Source organism: Pelecanus crispus, chromosome 8 (genome assembly GCF_030463565.1).
Source record: "Pelecanus crispus isolate bPelCri1 chromosome 8, bPelCri1.pri, whole genome shotgun sequence".
NCBI classification, from domain to species: Eukaryota; Metazoa; Chordata; class Aves; order Pelecaniformes; family Pelecanidae; genus Pelecanus; species Pelecanus crispus.
The window spans coordinates 42,159,903-42,180,488 of record NC_134650.1 but is presented as its reverse complement, the minus strand read 5'-3'; the positions used below and the strand labels follow the sequence as shown (position 1 = coordinate 42,180,488).

The 20,586-nt window shown below is 42.9% G+C and overlaps 1 protein-coding gene across 1 annotated transcript in view; it reads right to left on the bottom strand.

Moving 5' to 3' along the window:
- Positions 1–17,514: 17,514 nt before the first annotated feature.
- WWOX (WW domain containing oxidoreductase) overlaps positions 17,515–20,586 on the bottom strand; it is a 541,270-nt gene continuing 538,198 nt past the window's right edge. The window contains exon 9 of the mRNA XM_075715547.1: positions 17,515–17,703. Coding sequence (XP_075571662.1) covers positions 17,515–17,703 — 189 coding nt within the window. The remainder of the gene's footprint in view (positions 17,704–20,586) is intronic.

Below are 20,586 nucleotides of genomic sequence, written 5' to 3'. Positions count from 1 at the left end.
TAAGAAGCAAAGAAAGGTGGCTGATGTTATGGAGGTTAACAAGGGGCTTCACATCTGGATGAATGAGAGCTCACATGAAGAGGCTCGATGCCTCCAGCCATCGCAGCGGCAGCGTTTCGCTGCTGCCCGCAGTGTGGGGACTGTTACCTATCTCGTATTAAATGACCTTTATTCAGATCAGCCATTGCATTGCACCATGCACGTGTCTGGTTTTTCTTTCTGGACACGGTGTGGAATTTGTTAGATGTTGCTTCAGCAGTTATCCTTAAGGGATTGAACAAATTTTACAGTCACAGGAAGGCAAAGTAGTAACAGCTGCCAGGTTAGAGAAAGAAAAGAATTATTTCTAAACTTGAACTACCAAATTTGATGGCAGATGCAACAAAGTGCAAAGTACCTTCTGCCTCACAGAGAGGCATTAGCAATGTTTATGTATTCTTAATTTTGCAGACTCTGAAGACACACAGTACTGCAGTCTGACCGAGATATCTGCATCCATCAGAGCCTTGCAAGATTTCAAAATATTGCCGCTGTAGTGAAGTATTTATGGCATTTGGAGAAAGACACTGGGGCAAAAAACTCCAGGGGTCTAATCCTGGCCCTGCTAGTGAATTACAGTGTGACTTTGGGCAAAGCATTTACCTTGCCTTTCTATAGGAGTTCAGCTTGTGTGACTGAAAAACAGGTACCACAGGACTTACCCGCCGCCCAGGTGAGCTGGCAGGGGTGATGGATGAATTCTTCCCCAGGCTTTGCGGCTGCCTGGTGGTCCCCGGTCCCCTCCGTGTTGCCCTGGGAGCAAACCCCCAGAGCCCCAGCCCCACACACGGTCAATACCCTCCCAAGGTGCTGCAGCCCTCCCGGCCGCCTCCCTCCAAGCTCCCTGCCAGCCTCAGGCGTACACAGGGTTTCATTTGTTCCCCGAGCTTAGGTTTCCTTGCACGCCACTGGTGCAGCTTTCCACACTCGCCTTGCACCAGGCTTCCCGCACCAAGTCAAACCAGACAATGCTCCCGCTCACTTACTGATTGTAAAGAGCTGCAAGGTGAGCGGTGCTTTGCCCTGCTGCTATGCATACTCGTCACGGATTGTAAATATAACTCTGGAAAATCATTCATTAATTAGTTGAAATTGCAGCAATATAATAATGGAAGGGACTTTATTTCTTTCCTTTTGACTGAGGGAATAAACAAGAATTCTTACAAGGGTCTTTTACAGAACAAAGCGATGGAAGCAGCAGAGGAGATGGTGCTTTTAATGAAATGTGTATATTTACTTGTAAAAATGTGCTATGGATGCATATGCCGGGTAATAAACAAAGGGCTGAAAATCTGTCTGATCAGCAAGTCTATGACTAGCTACTAATTAGGTGTAACTAATTCAGGAAAACCCACTCGGCTGCCTGAGTTTTGTTTGGGGAGGACAGGATGGGACACAAGGAGAAGGAGGCAGCTGTGCTGGAGGAGCAGCAACAGCGATGAGACAAAGCAAGTTTCAAGCAAATCTCTCTCATCCTCTATCCCAGACATGAAGGCCAGACATATTAGCATCTATCCCAATAAACTCTGTTTTTTAACCTTTCCCTTGTCCATCCCACAGTTTTCTCACTGCCTGCTAGCGCAGTGCAGGGAGAACCCCCCTCAGAGAGGGGTGCATGACCAGGGACCTGGCTGGGCTCCCGAATGCAAACGCTGCGTGACCAAGGTCCTCCCCTCTCCACAGGTCAAGGCACCAACACGTGTTTTACATACAATTGGAACAGTTGTAAGGAAAGCAGCCCTACTCTCGGCAGTTGTGAAGAAAAAGAGCGCAGTGTGGGTTTCAACCGTGGCATAAAGTAGTCTTTTTTTTAAAAAAAAAATATTGGTCTTCATAAATGAGACATTCTTGGCTATGATCATTAAAATAAATGGAAGCAAAGAGATTAATAATGAAGTAACCCAAGCAAATCAGACAACGTAGCCTATCTCCCATCCATTTCAATCTGAAGTTCATTTTGGCTCATGCATCTGAGTCTGAGTGAGTTTTCCTGATTGATGGATGATAGCTCACATCTAGGTATTATTATTTTTTTCTTCTTTGTACACTCAAAGGGTTTTAGAAGGCATGGTTTTGGAAATACCCATTGTCTGAGCCCAAAAATATATAGGTAGTTTCTAAATTGATTTTTGTAGACAGATGCTATTTCCATTTCATTTCACTTGAGAAGAAGTTATCTGTTCAGTTATCTTGCTGGCTGTGACAAACAACAGTAAAACACCACAGCAAAAAAGAAAAAAAAAAAAAAAAAAGAGGAAAAAAAGAGTTGATGACAATTTTATACCTAGACAAATAGATAAAAATAAAGGCATCCTCTTTCTCTTATACACCAAATTCAGTGTGAGACATCAAAATCTCAGACTGTCTGAACATTGCAGCAGTAACCTAGAGAAGCATCTTCCCACGTGCTTAGCACATAAATAATCCCGGTCAGAGCATACCCTTGCATGCCCGTGGTTAAGCACATGCTGCAATGCTTTGCTGTGCAGGGTTAGCACAGGTTTTGCAGTCCTGCACCCTACCCCGTGCACTCAGGGAGCCTTGAAGGCCTGCCAAAGGTGAGATGCGATTCCCACATGCCGGCTCTCTGCTTGGAGGGCTCCGATGCGATGAACTGCACAGCCCAGCCCAGCCTTGGTCTCCACTGCTACGGCTGGGAGGGCGAGCTGGCCCTCGGAGAGCCTCAAAGGCAGCCCTGATAAAGACATAAGTGTGACTAAATTAAATAAATAAGCTCTCATTAAGCGCTACGTGCTCTGTATGCCCGAGCGGGGATAGTGACTGCTGGGAGCTCATACGGGACCCTTTTGCTGCCATGTCAGTGGTGCCCAGCCCGGCTCCCGCTGCTGGGGGAGGGAGGGGGTGCTGGCAGCAACCCCTTCCCCAGGGGCTGGGGACCAGGCCTGGGTCAGCAATAACGCACGTTTGGGCATCATCCAGGCACGCTGCAAAGCACGTCTGGTCTGGAGAGCACTGCGGGGCTGCTTCCCCGCTCAGCAAAGGGGCAGGAAGGCGTTCCTGGAGGTGAGCCGTTGGCTGAATTCCTGCCGAAAGGATTACGCTAATGCAGCTGGGATCGCACCGCATTATTAGTGGTGCAGTAGGGTTTCTAGAGCCTTGCGCAGGAGTCTTTTTATTTATTATTTCATTCTAAATAAGCAAAATAAATAAATCATATCACTTATATGCTATACTGGTAGGTGCAATGGAAAAAGCAAAGACGGATGGATAATGTCACATTTTAACATAATAGCTGTACAGTTTCATGTTATATTTACACTGTTTGATGTTTAGCTGCATCAGTATCAGAATATTAAAAGCATTTTTTAAAAATCAATAATTAAACCAGGATTTCATTATTATTCAGAGCATAAAAATTCACAGACCAGTTGTATTAAAGACGATACAAATATCATACCGTATGTAATTGTGCTCACACTAATTGCACATTCTGGCACATTATGGGGTAATGATGCTTAAAGTTACCAAACAGTTCAAAGGTCAAAGGCCACGCAGTCAAAGATTTTAAAATAAAGCTCCTGATTTGTGAATTTATGATAATGTGCTAAAGTTGACCTCTTCCCCTCATATAAATAACTATATATAATTATATAATTATACAATAATTAGCCTGTAGTCCCACAGCAATTACAGAGTTATTCCATGGGTATCTGAGCCCTGATAAGGATGGTGATACCTGGCATCTCCCCCTGCCTTCCGCTCTGCATCTCTAACTTGCCATCAGTTGCACACGTGAAAATATCCTCAGCTTTCCGTGTCCGTTTTGCCGTGTACTTTGCCAAGGCTAGACTTTTATCTGTAGTTGCTGGTACTGTTTAATTGGTAGTTTGCAGATAATAGAAACTCAGAGGAATATTATTCATTCATCTTCAAAGAGCTGGAAGCCAAGAGAGTCTGGTGCGGCACCCAGGAAGCCTTGCAGAAGACTGAAATGGGAAGGCAGCATTTTTATCACCTTCCTCATTCAGAAAAAAAGAAAAAGAGAGAGAGAGAGAGCAAGAAAGAGCGAGGCAGCCTGACCAGGAGCCAAAAAGGAGATGATTATGTGGTTATCCAGAGGGATTCTTTCTATTACTTGAAAAATCAGAGCGCAGATTTAGAGAGACAGGTTGATGTGCTCAGGAAGATCAATGAATATGAGAGGTTCATTGATGGCATATGCTTGGGCTTAGATGTAAGTGGCAGCTTCAGAGGTAGTGACAGCAGAAGGGAAGGCAAAAGCCGATGGTCAGTGGCGTGCCCTGGGATCTGCACTGGCAAACAGAGTACCCTTCCCAGCGAGAAGAGGCAGCACCAGGGCCCGGAAGCAGCAAAGTTGGATGCAATTTCAGCCATAGATGTCAAGGAGTGAAATTTCAAGAAAAGCACAGGAAAGTAGCACACGTGAGAGAAGCTCTGGTGGAGCTTGAGACGTGCTGGTGGTGGGAGATGGTGAGGAAGGGGCTCAGCAGTGCCCTTGGAGACATCTGCAAAATGCAAACAAAAACCTCACCCGACAAAATACTCACAGCTTCCCAAGGGGTGAGAGGTTTTTTTTTTCCAAGTGTAAATGTTTGCTCACGTGGTTCTTTTATTAAACCACCTTGCAAACCCTTGTCATGAATAGTTTTAAGATGCTCTCCTGTTGTCTGCATCTCTTTCATTTATCCTGGTCTGCAGTCACTTCAACACACTCGTCCAGCCCATTGTCAGCCAGCAAAAGCACTGGGTCCTGCTCTTCGGCAGAAAAGACTCTCCATCTGTTATGCATTGATAGAGTGAGCTGCTGAAGATAGAAGGACTAGAAATATTTTTGTTGGCATGGAGGAAGAGGCTTGGAGAGAAAGTGAGTTAGGGACAATAAAGATAGCCAGGAACTCTGGAGCACCGACCTCCAGACGCATCCAGGGTCATCAGGGAAAGTATATCAAATATGTTAACAGATATCAGGAGCCAAGACTAATTTTAAGGAGGACTGGAAGATACTCTTGCTAGTTCAATGAACATTTTAAAGCAACTGTGGCAGTTTCTAACATTATGGAGCTTTTTGCTTGTTTGTTTCATCTACTGGCTTTTGCAGAGGCATTCAGATTTCCAAAATTTAGAAAGCTAAAGTTGTTGATTCTTAACTTAGGGTAGTCAACAAAACCTGAAAACTTATTTTCCTAATGGTTAGTGATGTATAGGAGTTTTTGTCTGTATTTTATATCCTAATAAGCCATGATGATGTGCAATGATATAAGGCACACCCTTTAAGGCAGTTTGCAAATAAATTTTGTGACAGCCACCAATGTGATTCCAGAAAGTTAACTGCGGCTGCAGATTTAACTATGAATGGGTTGTTTTAGGAGTTCTTTAGGAGATCCATTTTTATGCATTTTACTGGCAAGTCCACATACACAAGTTGATGCTTCAAAGCAAACTGGAGCAGATTCAGTACTGAGCATCTGACCTGATCTCTACTCATCCCGAGTTCTGAATAATGCCTTTTTTGCCTTGTTATGATTGCATTAATTTTCAGCTTCTTGGCTTAAATATGGATGGCTCTTTGGAAAACTGCAAAAAGAAATATATTTTAGACTTGCTCACCGTGAGATACACATCTAAATTGTCAAACTGAAAAGTATATGTGATAAAAGAATATAAAATCCTATGCTAAATCTAATTTATAAAATAACTAATCAGGCAAGCAGGAATCCAATAAAAACATTAGTGGAAAAAAAAAAAAAAATCAGAGACAAAGGATGAAGAACCGAATTTCTTTATTTTGTTTCTTTCCTCATGTGAAGGAAAAAAAATGCTGGAGTGGCTTCAGACAGAGGGCATAATGATGGAGAGGAGACAGAGGAGAACGCAGTAAAAGAAACAGCCATGGTCAGATCCAGAATTACAGTCCAAGTGATTCAGCAGTACGCAGATTCCAGGGCATTCAAAATGCGGACACTGTTGGCGGGGGCGGGGTGGTGGTGGGGGGGAGGTGTGTCAGCATTTTTAAAGCAAATAATATGTTAAAGTGTCTATGTATATACGAATGTGTGCGTGAGAGATATGTATATATAAACACATATTTGTACAAGTATATGCATATATTCATGGGAGTATGTTTGTGAATGTAGATCTGTACAAAAGATGCCATTAACCTCACATTCAGGAGTAATGGCATCTCTGCGAACAAGTGCTCTGCAATTGAGAAAGGATTTGAGTATTGTAAATTGCCAAAGGGTTCAAAAACCAGGGGACTGATATAAAAATTAGGAAATTAAGACTAATCAGGTTATTCAGATGGAACTATTGTATTTCATTCAAAGTGCAGTAAACATATGGATTAATCAGCCAATAAGACCACTGAGGCAAAGACTGTGGCTCGTGCTCTGGAAAAAAATGATTTCTTTTAATTTTTTTGTAATTTCTACTTGTTCATGGACATAAAGCAAATATTTAGATGACTGACTGACCAATTTGCCCGTAAAAGTTTGAAGTGTAGTTCAATTGATTGCCATGGACGGGTTTCTCATTCCGTTCTTTATATATTTTGAAGAAAAATTGTGGTAGTTATTTTCTGTGTTTGTTAAAGTCTGCCCGATTCAAGTGCTCCATATGCAAATTACACAGTGAAATAATAAGCTCAAGTAAGGACTTATTTTAAATCCTAAGCCCTGCTCAGCTCTCCCTACGGCATGCCACTCAGTGCGGCAGGACATGAGTTCTGGGGTAAGTGTGGTCGGCGCCTTCGATGGCCTCTGCAGAGCTTAAGGGTGAGTGCCTATTTGTGCAATGGCATTTTTAGCTCAGGTTTGGGGACTTAAGCTGCTTTAGTACTCCAACAAACAGGTCACCATCCTGGTTTCAGCTTTTGGGGGTTTTTGCCAAGCCAGTATAGAGCAGCCGCAGACGAGGGCAAGGCGATAGTTCATATAAAGTGTTGGTAGCTCCCAAGAACTTTTGGGAACCAGGTCAGAGAAGCGGTGGTGTAAAAGACAGCTTCACCCTTACACCTTGCTCTGCTGAGCCACAAGAAGGAGTGGGGGAAACGCTGCTGTAGGGGTGCAGGTAGGATTGCTGCTGTCCCTCAGCTGACCTTGGTCACAGCCTGACGTGCTTGGGCTCTTGGTGAAGAGGGGTTTGCCCTGGAAACCACTTGCTGTGACCTATAGAAAGGTATGACGTGCCCAGCTGAGGTGCCCTTTGAGATAATCCTACAGGGGAATGAACAGACGGGATTTAGCACAGAGTTGTGCAAATGAAGGTGGGCAAGTCCAGGATAACTGTGAACCGGGCAAGATGGTATAGAGGTGCTGGAAAAGGGATTAAAAAAAGCTGTTCTCTGGTTCATCTGCGGTGGTGTGGTTATGCACTCAGAAGCGTAAAAATGTTGGTGAGGAGACAGCAAACTGACATTTGTAGGCATTGACATGCAATGAAGTCGCTGCAGATCAGGCCCCATTTGCTCCCCAGCACAACCCCAAAGCCACAATCACAGAGGCGGCGGCAAAAACGCGGCGCTCTCAGTGTTGCCTGTATTTACATAAAGAAATTTCACTTCAGTTAAAGCTTCCTTGGGAATACATGGGAGGGGGTAGCTCTTCAGCTGAGGATGCTGTCTCAGCCTTATATAAATACCTGTAGAATTGCTCAAATAGTTCATTAGTAGCTTATGAGTTTGTGTGCTTGCATTCCTCACTAGCTCTAATTGCAAGCACGTTGATTCGTGCTGCATCCGACCAGAGCCGGCTAACAGATTCTCTGCTCTATTGCCCCATTAAATGAGGTGTTACTGTATTTGACTCAAGCTGAAAAGGATCCCTTCCCATTTAGTAAAGAGACTGGCTAGGGCTGACCTAGCTGGGGACAGATTTCCTTCCAAATCTCAGAGAAGTCCTCCTGAATATGAGATGTTAATTGTGGCAGGAATTAAGGATTAAACAGTCATGGCTTCAGGTTACTATTGGGAACTGAAATCAGGATTACAAAGGAAACTGGGCCATGCCCTCACAATGCTATTACCCCAGTTCTTGAATCTAAGAAACCTTAGAAACTCATCCTTGGTGACCAATAAAAACTAGTCTAAATTGTGCTTACTGAGGCCTGAGGAAAAGAGTCATAATTGTGCAGCCATAGTTTGGACACCTTTCAAAGCAGAAGATAACATCAAGGACAAGAGGGTGAAATTCGGCCCTGATTTATACCCTCTGCAACCTTTATTAGCGCCAAAGCTCCAGCCTTGGCCGTACATTAGGCCACAACCTCATCTCCTGCCTGGGAGAGACAGACCGCGCACCGGAGGCCGGCCGTTCACGCCTCGAGTCACTGCGAAGAGAGCAAATACGTTGCAGAAGCATTTCCCCTTGGGCAGAGAGTCGGATGAAGTCCCGGTGTGAGTTCAGCCCCAAGCCTGGGGTGACTGTCAGCCTCAATGGCTGCATCCCCGGGGGGCAGGTGTGCGGCTGGATCCTGCTCCCGGCGGGCTGAGAGGCAGCGCTAGCTCCCCAAAGCACCTGCTGAAGGGCGCAGTGCCAGGGTGATGCCTCCCGTTCAAGTTCTCGAGGGGGATACTCGGACGGGCTAAATAGTTATGATGGTGCAAAACCCCGTACCTGACCCCGGAATACAAAGCCATAGAGATGAACAGGAAGAAAAAGAAATTCTGTGGTTGAAATTTATGACATGGTAGCACATACTTAATAACCAATTAAAGCCAAGATTTATTGGGAGCTAAATTACATTTGTATTATAAATAGAACTAGAATATACTGTTACAGAACAAAAGCAAAACATCTTAGCATTTAATATTGTAAAAGACAAAGTAATCTAATGGACCCTAAATGTTAATGGGTGTAAAGATTTACACTTTAATTGCATTTTTAAGTCATCTTATTTTACAGTGCTCTTTTTTCTATGTACATAGAAATCAACAATGTGCTGCAACATTATACTTAGTAGCGGCAAGACCGACTTAAGGAAACCTGTTATTATAGGCAAGATCAGTTTATTACTTATAAATCCCCGCAAACATTTTAATTGAAATGAGCAGTGGACTTTCACTGACCTTGGCTGTATGTATGTGAGACCTTCACAGCAAATTAAGCTGGTGAAAAGTGTGTGTGTGGGAAGCCAAGAAGGGAGGGAGTGGTAACAAGGCAATTTCTATTTGTAAAGCTAACAAATAAACTATATTAGATTTAGGGATTTGCTTTATGGCAGGGGAAAAAAAAAACAAAACCAAACCCTAGCAAATGATGAAACATGAAATTACATCTGATGAAATTATCAAATAATAATATTGTATTTATTGAAGTATTATCAGCTATAATCCAGCTTTGGGACGATATCTGAGGTTGGCATTTTAGGACCTGCTTTCATAGCATATAGAAATGCTACAAACTTCCCAGAAACTGATTCCTGTGCTCATAAAATTTCTCTTCCAGTTTGCGTTACCGCTTCAAGATTCATAAGCTGAGTTACAGTTATAGATGAATCTAACTCATATTACGTTTGAAAAAATAAATGTGCACTAAAAGTAATTAAAGCATGTTGGTTCATGAATAATACACCATTTTACTACTATTTGCAGAGTATAATGAGACAAGCTACTAAATTGACAATGAATGCTCTATTATGTGATTGCCAACTGTTTTATAAGATATTGAACAGATTCATTTATTCTATCATCATGTGCATTATCAAGCTATTGCTTTTTAATAAATTAATTTCTCCTACGTCTCCAGAGCCTTACTTTGAAATCTGGCTGAAGGCATAAATGAAATTAATTTTGTGGTCTGAGTTTAACTACCAGCGCCGGGTGACTTACAAATACCGTGTCGCAGCTGGCAGCCGCCGCAGAAGGGGATTTCTGCCGGGGGGCCGCAGCGGTGGCACGCCGGCCCCGGCGGAGGGGCTGGACCGCGGCGGCGAAGGATGCCTTTCAATAGCCAGCTGACAGAAGTAGTCGCCCCTGCAGCGTAGGGCTCTCTGACAGCTCTTGTTTATCAGGGGCTCTTCCTTGCCAGTCATCCCCCTTCCCCTGCCCTTCACCGCCACCCACTAACACGCCGTAAATTGACCCCTTAATTGTTTAGCAGCCTAAACCTGGTGACACTATTCATTGACTGTAAAGCAGCACTTAATCCCTGGTTGGGTGATAGTGTCATTAGGAAAGTAATGTGATTGCGGGGAAGAATCTCCCATCTCGGCTGCGCGCTGCCTCGGAGGAGAGGATTATCCGCGAGCCCTCGGCTGGGGCTGAAACAGCACGGAACGTCCGTACAGCCCCGGTGCCGCAGAGCTATTTTGCTCGATGGTAAACAACTTCTAATTGCGACTGTTGACAGGACTCACCGTGTTATAACTAACCTTGCTGCAATGTTATTATTTCTGAAGGGAGCCTTTCTCCATATTTTTAACAATAAGTCTGACAGGTGTCATATTAAAAACAGGGCTTAATTCTAATGCAGCTATTCCCACCCGCCCTTCCCTTTTCATTTTTGTGCCTCTGTAATGCATGAATTTCTCCTGCTCATAAAGATTAAAGGAACAGCTTTGCTGGAAGGAAAATACTTGTGGTTTGTTTGTAGTCCAGGTACATTCGAGATGGTCTCAGTACCGGCTCCCTTCCTCCTCTCTTCTCCAGCCACACCGGCTCAATGCTGGGAGGGGAAGAGAGGGAGAGAAATAAAGCCTTCCCTGGGATGAGAGGTAATTCAGGATCCACTGAAGCGAAATTTCAGGCTTCTTTTGAACTGTGACCTGCGGCCGCCGGCCCGGCGCTCCGTGGGCTGCGCAGCCTGTGATGCATTGCTGACTGCTGTCCACCAGAGACCGAGCCCAGGCCAGCAGTTCACTTGCAAGTTTACACTGGATTTAAGTCAAAATGCTAAAACGCTGGTGTTCAATCACTGCTAACTGTGTGCTCGGCAGACAGCTCCCAGCAGACTCAGTGCTTGTAAAATCCAATACGCCACATAAAGTAAGGGTTTATGGAGGTGCAAGGGGTTCAGAAGACGTTTTTTTTTTCCCCTTCCCTCCTGCTTGGTTTCTTGTGATGCTGCTTTGCAGGCGCTGGGACGGCTTCAGCTGCATCCCACGCATAAACCACGCAGCAGCACAAAGCGCAGCGGGCTGCATACAGAAAGGCGCTACCCATTTCCATAACCTTTTCCCCATCTCTCCTGCCCTTCCTCTCAGGCTGCCTGCAAAAGGCAAAGTCCATTTTAAGGCCATTAGTTATATGTTGATGTGATGATCAGAGTCAGGACCGGCATGGCTCCCATGCACTCGCCTTCTCTCTCCTCTGCAAAAAGCTTACCCGTTTCACGCCCAACAAGCATCACAGGCGTTTCTCAATCCCCGCTAAGAACATTGCAGAGCTGCTCAAACCGCCGCTGTTCAAGGATAACACCAGCTGAGGGAAAAGGGTGCCTGGTTTGCCAGGAGGGATCGTGTAAATCCAGTGTGCAAAGCCCCTAATTTAGACTGTGCTCACATATCTGCGGGTGCCGCACCAGACCGGTGTAAGGTTTCCATATGAACAATGTGCACGGTGCAGACTTCGCTCCCAAGGCGTTGGCTAATGTTCAGTTTTTAAAACAGTTCCTTTAAAAGAGTAAAGATAACCCCCCAAAATAGTCTCACCAGGCATTTGGTGATCTGTTCGGTACCCCCTTAAGGTAGATGATTTTCTGGGATTCAAAAAAAATATATATTATTTCTTCCTCTCTTTTTTTTTTTTTTTTTGCATACGCAACTGCCCAGCAAATTGATAAGAGCCCTTTTTAATTAGATAGTGAAGTTGTATGGGTAATGTTCCATATAAAAGGTCTATAAAACACAGCAGAATTAATAAAATGACTGCTTCTCATTTAATTCAGGTCCTCCAAAGGGATCCGTATGTCTTGCTTTGGTCTGTTTGTAGTACTTCTCTCCATCACCCAGCCATGAATTGATTAAAATCACATTCCTCGCTTAAAACTGGAGCCCAGTTGGTAAGAGATACTGGATAGTAATTAAGGTCTGTGCACAGACACATGAACCCCCATAAAAAAAAAAAAAAAAACACCAACCCAAAAGGAATCATTGTGCATCGCTTGGATTATATGCAAACACAGCTCATGTTGACAGCTACCTCTGGATGACTCCATCAGTACACACTTTATCTCCAGCTGTCCAAGTAATTTTCCCAGGATTTCGCCCCTCTTTTTCACTCCTCTCCACACAGATGGATTAGAGCAACAAACGGTTTACATGCTGCACATCATTAGCTATCCTCCCTCACTACCCAGCAGATAACAACTGGGCTCTATCATCAGGACATTCATAACACCTTGACACTTTTACAACTATGCTGTTCTCTGCCAGAGCAATCTTCTCTTTTAAAGCATGAAGCTAATTCACGAAACACCCATTGGAAAGTACTCTGCAAACGCAACAGGGGTGGGGGAGAGAAGAAAAAGCACAGCCCAGAAAAGGCATCTAGTAAATAACATAGTTAGCGCTGTAAAAAAAAAAAAAATCAAGAGGAAAGCAACACGTTCTTTCTCTCCAAGATACCTCTCTCTTTTCCCGTTGCCTCTGTCCCACGGTGAAGGACATCAGCAAACAGCCATGCATGTGTCAGATTTATTTTAATGCTTCCATCACCGTGTCATCCAGGCGCCTCCAGCGCCTGGCGTCAGCACGGCTCTGCGATTGCTGGCTGAAGCAGGCAGCCGGTTCGGCTGCAACAGCCCCCGTTCAGGTGCTGTGCTCCTGGCAATGGCTTGGCTGCTTCCCCTGGGGATGGGGATGGGTTTTGCGAAGGGACCTCTTTGCAAAGGGACCGCTTGAAGGCTTCAGTCAGCAGTGTGTTTACTGTGGGGTATTACCAACGGCTATTCTGGTTTTCCTAGACTGCTTCCAGTCTCAGGGCATCTCGACTTTAAAAGATTTGTTAATCAAGCAATGTATACCCTATGTAGGTTAGGATCCTGCTTCAGAGACCATGCATGCTCAGACATGGGCTTACATCTAGAATAAAATACAAGCCTACATCAGCCACTGTGGATGGAAAGAAATACGTTTTAGCAGCGTTTTCCAAGCTTCTCAGCATGCCCCCCTGCCGCCCCAACCATACATTTTAATGTATAGTACACGCTTGTTTAAAAAAGAAATACATAAGGAGAAAGAGTAATTACCGTAGCTTAAATTCAGCCTGATAAGAAGGGCTTGCACAGTCTGAGCAGCTGTTCCACTGCCATTCAGATTATGAAAATATAATCCTAGAGAACCTTGTCAAGATAAATACAGAGCATGAAATGTATAGGCAATTTTTCCCCAGCCACATATAATGATCAATTCCAAAGCCACAAGTGATACCAAAGGACAAAATAAGATCTGTCTAGACTTTCTCACTTACAAGATATTGATCATTCCAATGGTAAACTGGTTAGTATAAGTGTGTTTGGCTTGAAAGGTCATGAGCTTAACACCTGACAAGGAGTTATTCAACCTTGATATAAGTCAAATTATTGCAGTGTTGCTGGAAAGAATTTCTCTAATAAAAATCCCTACCTGGTCAGAGAATATCTGAAATTTGTCTTACAGATGTCAAAAGAAAAAGCAGGAGAGGGGGGGACATTGAGACTTGGCATGGGTTTCTGCTTGTTCACCTCTATCTGGTTTTGCAAGTAGAGGTCCCAGCAGTCAGTTACAGCAGTGGAAGCCATCACTGATTGAAATGGCACCTCCATTCCCTAAGAGCTTCTGGTGGCTCTCCACTCCTAGCAAGGGAGTTTGCTCACTCACCTACCTGGACCTGACAGACCCAGGGCACCCATACAGACAGGGGCAAAAAAACATCATTAAAATGGGAAATGTTGACTTTGGAAGGAAAGCAGAGGGAAAAGGGTCAAGCAATGCCCTTCAGCGTGTGGGAAATGCTCTGTGGCACCACCCTCCAAGGCTTCCCCTTCGGAAAGTCCTGTGGGGCTTGAGCTGTATACCAGAGACACAGTCCTTGCCCAGCCTCCTCCTTTTTTATGGGGATAACTAGCAAGTGCTTATTAGGACAATTAGGAGCTTGATGTAAGTTTGCTGGATCTTTTCCAAGAACTATAAATACCCAATCTATTTTGCTTTATTCAGTTCTTTTTGTTTTGCTGATATGATACTAGTTAAGGTTAATGGGGTTTGCTTTAATATTAGACACAGGATCACTTAACTACCTTTAATGAACACTGGAGTCAATGCATTGCGGAGTAATTCACACAGACATTGCCTCAGGTAAATCAACCGGAAAAATGTAAGCCAGTCAAATAAATAAATCTGACTGGCTGTAAATGTGCCAAATTTTACACCAAAATATATTTGAAAGCCAATGACTTAGGCACACCTAGGATATTAAAATGGAGGGTTTGGAGTCTGTTTCTTTTCAATTGCTTTTCCTTTTTAATGTCCCCTGCACATCCCTCCAGTGCTGAAACCAAGCTGAGAGTGCAAGAAAAATTATTTTCACAAGTGTTTCTAATAGAAGCAAATGCTTGCAGCTTTGTGCCTTTTTTATTACTATTATTTGGAATGAAAATGATTTAAAAAAAGCTTTTTTATGTTTGGCTATCCCAACACAGGAGTGAGCAACAAAGAGGAGGACAGGGAGAAGGAGAGAAAAGAAGGAGAGAAAGAAGGAGAAAGAGAGAAAGAGAAAGAATGAAAGAAAGAGAAAGAACAAACAAAAGAAAAAGTAAGAAAGAAAGAAACAGAGAGAGAGAAAGTAATTTTATCTCAGTTGGAGAAAATAGTGACAGTGAAATTCTAGTCAGGGTAATACACTAGTGTCAATAAATATTTATTAGCCAGAAATAGGAACCAGAGAAACTTGACCAACTCAATGAAGTTAGGGGGGTAGCTTACTTGATACTAATACAAAACTATGCTAACATTAAAAATGCTTCTACCTCTTACCACCGAAAGAGTGAGCCACGTACAGAGGAAAAACACCTCCCAGATATTCTTTGAAGGGAGGCAGGCAATCTCCTTAAGTACTGAATTCTCATAAAAGCATGCAATATTTCGGCAATAAGGAATTACAAGGTGTTCATTATTGGTTATTAATGTTTGCCTAAATGGAGCATAAGGTCCAAGCCTTCGGGGGAGTGCAGAGCTCCCAACATTGCTTAATTACTGCCTCTTCTTAACCCAGTGATGCCAAGCTCTGATGCAAAGCTCTGCTGTCGTAGATCGGCTGTGTTATTATATGAGAGTAATTCTGTTTGGCTGTGAAAAGGAAAAATAACACATTTGAGAAGGCTGTTGCATAGGTGACAGAAGTTAATCAGTTTTTCTCCCCAGGTAAACTCCAGACAATACAAGGAATTTGACTGTAACCATCACCTCAACTTGCAAACACTCAGACCCACGCCACTGCAGTTTTCAGACATTCCACTATACCAGCATCTGGCACAGACTGGACAAAACTTCTAGGAGACAAGAAAGAACTTTTTTGTTTGTTTGTTTACTTGTTTGTTTTTTTCCAAAAAGGCTGAAAAGAGGTGGTGTTCTTTCTGGAATAGCCCCTTTTATTTCTTTATTCCATCAAATGTTTCAGTGAAGGAGCAAGATCATTAGGGTGTGCTGGCCTTGGGGAAGGGGCTTGCTGCAGATAGTAGAGGAAGATGCATGGGCAGGATTGCTCATTTTCTGAAGGCTGTTGCTACACAGGTGGTGTAGCAGCTTTAAGCAAGGCCATATATTCTTTACTACTGCTTTAGGAAAGACTGTGGCATCAGGTAAGGAAGTGGCCAACTAGGGAGTGGCTGAGGCTGCACTTGGGCAGAAGCTTGAAGGATGCCAAGGGCTTTGGGGAAAAGGAAAAGCCTTCATTTTCCCCTGTATAAAGCCAGCTCAGCTAATTCACCCTAGATCTGAGGACAGTGGTTCCCAGGTCCCCCCTGTCCACTCAGAAGAAATTTAATGTCACAGATAGAGACTTGACTTGTAGAGATTTTAACCCTTATGTGCATAGGAGGCTGAACACCACCTACCTGAGAAGAGTTCGCACTAAACTAAAATTAGCCATAAACTCAAAAAAATAGGTAAAAGAAAATTGTAATATGTGACTAAGGTATAGTTGTTACACTGCAATATCATAATTCCTTACATAAATGTGGTGGGTTTTTTCGATGGGAGGATGCTATGGCTACTTCTGCCAGGTGAATGCGTGCCTTGACTTTAACACCTATTCAACAGCTAATCAAATGCATTACGACTGTAAACAAGAACAATCATGGAATGCAGACCATAAGCAATGTATCATAAATAATAAGGGGGTCAAATAAGCTTCTATTAACAATGTGTCCTATTTATTTATATTCTGTCTACAGAAAACGTGATGCTGGACTGGGGATGGCTTAGGACAACCTTCTGGCATGAAGACAGCTACAAAGCACAAAATACAAAAAATGAACTCAGAAAGAAACAAGAAAAAAACAGCGTTTTCTTGGCATCGACAAGAAGCTCTTTATTTTTCCTCAAGTTTTCTTTTCTAAAAAAAAAAAAAAAGGAACTAAGACATTTGCAGAAATGAGACAAACTTTCTCTTCAGGTGACAATATTCAAGCAAGCATGTTGTTTTATTGAATTTAAATTGAAAGGAAAAAAAAGAGAGATTTGGAATGGGATACAGTATCAGGAAAACTGAGAAACTGTGAACTTTGAAAGAAAAAAAAACTCTTTAAAACTGTGAACTGAGAAATGGATAGAAATACCATTTAAACCCCTGATTACACCCTGTGTGTTCTTAAGGAGACAACATCATCTTTGCTAACTCAATGGTATTTAGGGAATGGTTTACAACATATCTTTTATTATAATCTTTTAAGAAAAAAACAGAAATATTTAATTAGCTGTGACTTTATAATTTCTGTTCAGATGTCTTCTTGTACCTTCTTTTTCTAGACAGCGCAGATAGATGTATTTGCAGCCAGCAGTCAAGGGCAGGAAAGATTTCTTTCCTTAATAATCTTTTTATTTGCCACACCCAATAAAATCCTTGTAGGGAAAAAGAATCAACACAACTACCATCTCCTGAACAATACCTAAAGCCTAACAGACAGTAATTATCAAAATAAAGAGGAAGTCCCATATTGGGCTACATACCTACCCATTAATCAAAACAGAAAATATCTGCAGCATTGCTGTTCTAAAATAAGACAAAAGATGCCTCCTTGGGTTACACTTTGAACAGGCTACAATCAAAAGAAAGAGAACCAAGACTAACTAAGCCCCAGGAAGCCGCATTGTCCCTTTAACCCACAGTATTCCCCATTTCCCATTACTACTTAACATTTTTCACTATGTTGTGACTGCTATTATTTCATTTAACACTGGTTAATCTGTATCTGAGGTATATGGAAACCCTCTAGATGATAAGATTGGACAGGTTCCAGCGTTGGCAGTTTTCGAGCGTGCACACACTTGGTGTGTTTTGATCCTTCCAGGAGCTCCCTGTTATTTGGACTGCCTGCCAATTCGTTCTTGGATCAGCCTCTCGCTCAGCTCCCACAGGGCTGTGGCCGTCGCTTCGCCCTGCGCCTCCTGCGAAGGCAGGCAGCGGCAGCAGTTGTTGAAGTACATCCCTCCCAGGCCCTCCAGCTCCGCAGCCGTGGCGCAGTAGACAGTTGTGGCAGCTCCTTGTTGCTGGAATTAAAAAAAAAAAAAAGGAGAGAGAGAGAAAAAAAACCTATATAAATATCTATAGATATGTTATCATTGTAATTTTGACTGTGGTCCTTTGAAGCTGTGCATCTTATGAAAGCATCAGTGAAAAGCATCGCTGCTGACAGGGCAACCCACCTGGTGACAAGGCGGAAACCCTGCTGAAGGTGCTGCCTGCCTGCCGGCTGCTTACTTACAAAACACCTTCGTGAGGACTTTTTTTTTTTAGAGCAAAAGAAAAGAAAAAGACAATCCTGAACCCCAGCCCCGGTCTCAAGTCTTTTGCCCCTTTTCACTAAAACCCTGGGTCGACAGCAGGGAGTCTGGCCTGACGCAGAGGGCAGGCTCTGCCCAAGCGGTGCTTGAAACCATGAAAGTTGAGCCAGGTTTAAAAGCAGCACCTCCAAACTTCCTGGTTTCCCTTTGCAACACAGAACACACTGTAGACCTTGGGCACCCCCGCTTCCTAATCCTGACCAGCAATGCAGGCTGACGCATATATATGCATTTTGTTTGTTTGGGTTTTTAAACCTCTTGTACAAAATTAACCTGGGCACTCCAATTAAGACCTATCGTGTAAAGTGCAATCGGGACTGGTGCCAAGCCTGCCCGTATATCTTTGATCAACAGTTTCACCGTGGCAGTTGTCACCACTGCCTTGTAAGAATGTTTATCTGCTGCAGCCAGAGAGGGCTTCTGAGTTTAGAGACGCGAGGCTTGCCAGTGGGGTTTTTTGTTCTGTAACAACCATTTCTCATGTCTCATAATGCTTTAAGAAATGGAGCAGGTAGATTAGAGGCTTTTGTGGATCAGGGTTTCTTTTTCTTTTAAATACCAAGTGAACTTATGTTCAAACAGGAAGAGTGGGTTTCTCTGAATTTCTCTAACAGAAACCTGGCGATCGAGGCCACAGAGGGGCCAAGCACGCCTGCACCGGGGATGGGCTACTCCCTGGCACAGATTAAAAGTGCAGTGCCAGAAGAGCTGTAAAGAGGACAAGAAGCTAGTTTGCTTTGTAAACTCTAAGTTAAAAGAACAGGTGAGAGCACATAGCAAGACACAACACTAATTTTTAACCGATACAGTTTATCTGGCATCTTATGATTATTTATGTACATCTTAGTCCTTTCTGTGGTAACTAATTATGAGCTGATAGGAATCAGAATAAAGAGGCTGCCAAGTATGATAGAAGAAGTAAATGAAGAGAAATTAGGTGTTGCCATGTTAGGATAATTTAATGGGGAAACAGAATAGGCTTCAATCTCTTGCAATTTTCGTCCAGGTCTTTTATTCTGGCCTTTCATTGTCACAACCAAGAAAACTCAGGGTGCTGTTGGGGGTCAACCTGCAAGAGACCTCTACATCTGTATCCTTCAAGGGCAGCAAGCAGTCTAAAAAGCCCCAATTCTCCTTAAACGAGGTGTCTCAATTTTGTAACTGCAAAGAAAGGCGTATTTGCTTGCAAGACATGCATTTTTCTCAGAAGATGGGATTAAACTGATAATGACGACTCCACAGCTTAGAAATGATCTCCCATCACAAGGTAAACCAAAACTGTCTGTATTAAGTATTTTGAAAGGCATATATTTATCAACAGATGAAAATATTTTTAAAGTTAGTATAATACATCATAATCCTGTTATTAAACTGATATCTTTTTTAAAAAAGAGAAAGTATCTTAAAGGCGGTAGCAGAAATGGAAGAAAGTAATATTAATAGAGAACAATAAAATTCCTATGCTCATTTGAACTATCCTATAAAGCTCCATAGCACAGGTATGATCACCATATTCAGCTGTTTAGAATGATTCAAAGCCCCTGAAGAGTATTAGTTTTTTTGCAAGGAATTCAACTGGACTTTTATTAGAAAGGTAAAATCAAACTAAATTGCTCAATGCAGAGTGAGAGCCCTTAAGCTATTGCTGAAAAGCATCCGTCCAGCCAACCTAAACTCAGGCTAGCTCTAATAGAAATCAGCTAATTCATAAAATGGAAGTTTACAGAGCAGTTTAAAATCCAAACCAAACAATAATTTATCTTTTCAAATGAGTCAAATTTGACGACTTTTAAACAAAGTTCTCAGCAGGCAGAAAACCGTCCCACAGTATAACAGCAGTGCTTTATACCTCGAACATTGACACGACCTGGACTCCAAAAGAAAAGAATAGTTTTCCCTGTGTGAGCATAGGATATTTACTTTAAGCGATAAAAGACTGTGTGGCTGGAAGCCCGAAGCACTTTATCTTGCGATGCCTCCAGTGTTTCACTGAGAACTGGATGTAAGCAATGTGCCATTTGCTTTTTGGCTGTGTATATCTTTACTTCTTTCTAAACGTTTCAATTGTGTTGGCTGTTTTGGAAGAAGAAAGTTCAATGGTTCTATCATTGAAAGAAAAGTACCTTTCTTATTACTTAAGAGAAAAGCAGTCATATTTATCCCTTCGTTGACAGAGGGTAAAGCTTTAATATCTCAGAATAATAGACAAACATGAACTCATCAAGCCTAGGAGGTTCCTTCAGTTGGCAAAACTACGAAACAGAAGGTAAAACCCAGATTCTCAAAGCCATGTAAGCATCTAATTCCCTTTGGTGAATGCGAGCAAGTTGCATTCAGACATTTGAGGATCTAAGTGACTTGCCCAAGGACAGAGGGGAACAAGTATCACAGAATCACAGGAATCAAATCACACTTTGGGTTAGGAGGGATGTCAGAAGGTCTCTAGCCCAACCTCCTGCCCAAAGCGTGACGCCTAGGAGTCCTGTATATGCCATGCTGAATGGGAAGGTCCTCAAGGGACAAATTCCTCCTTTCCATCTACGGCTCAGATGCCACAAACCTCTGGGAAGAGCCAGAGCTGCAGATAAC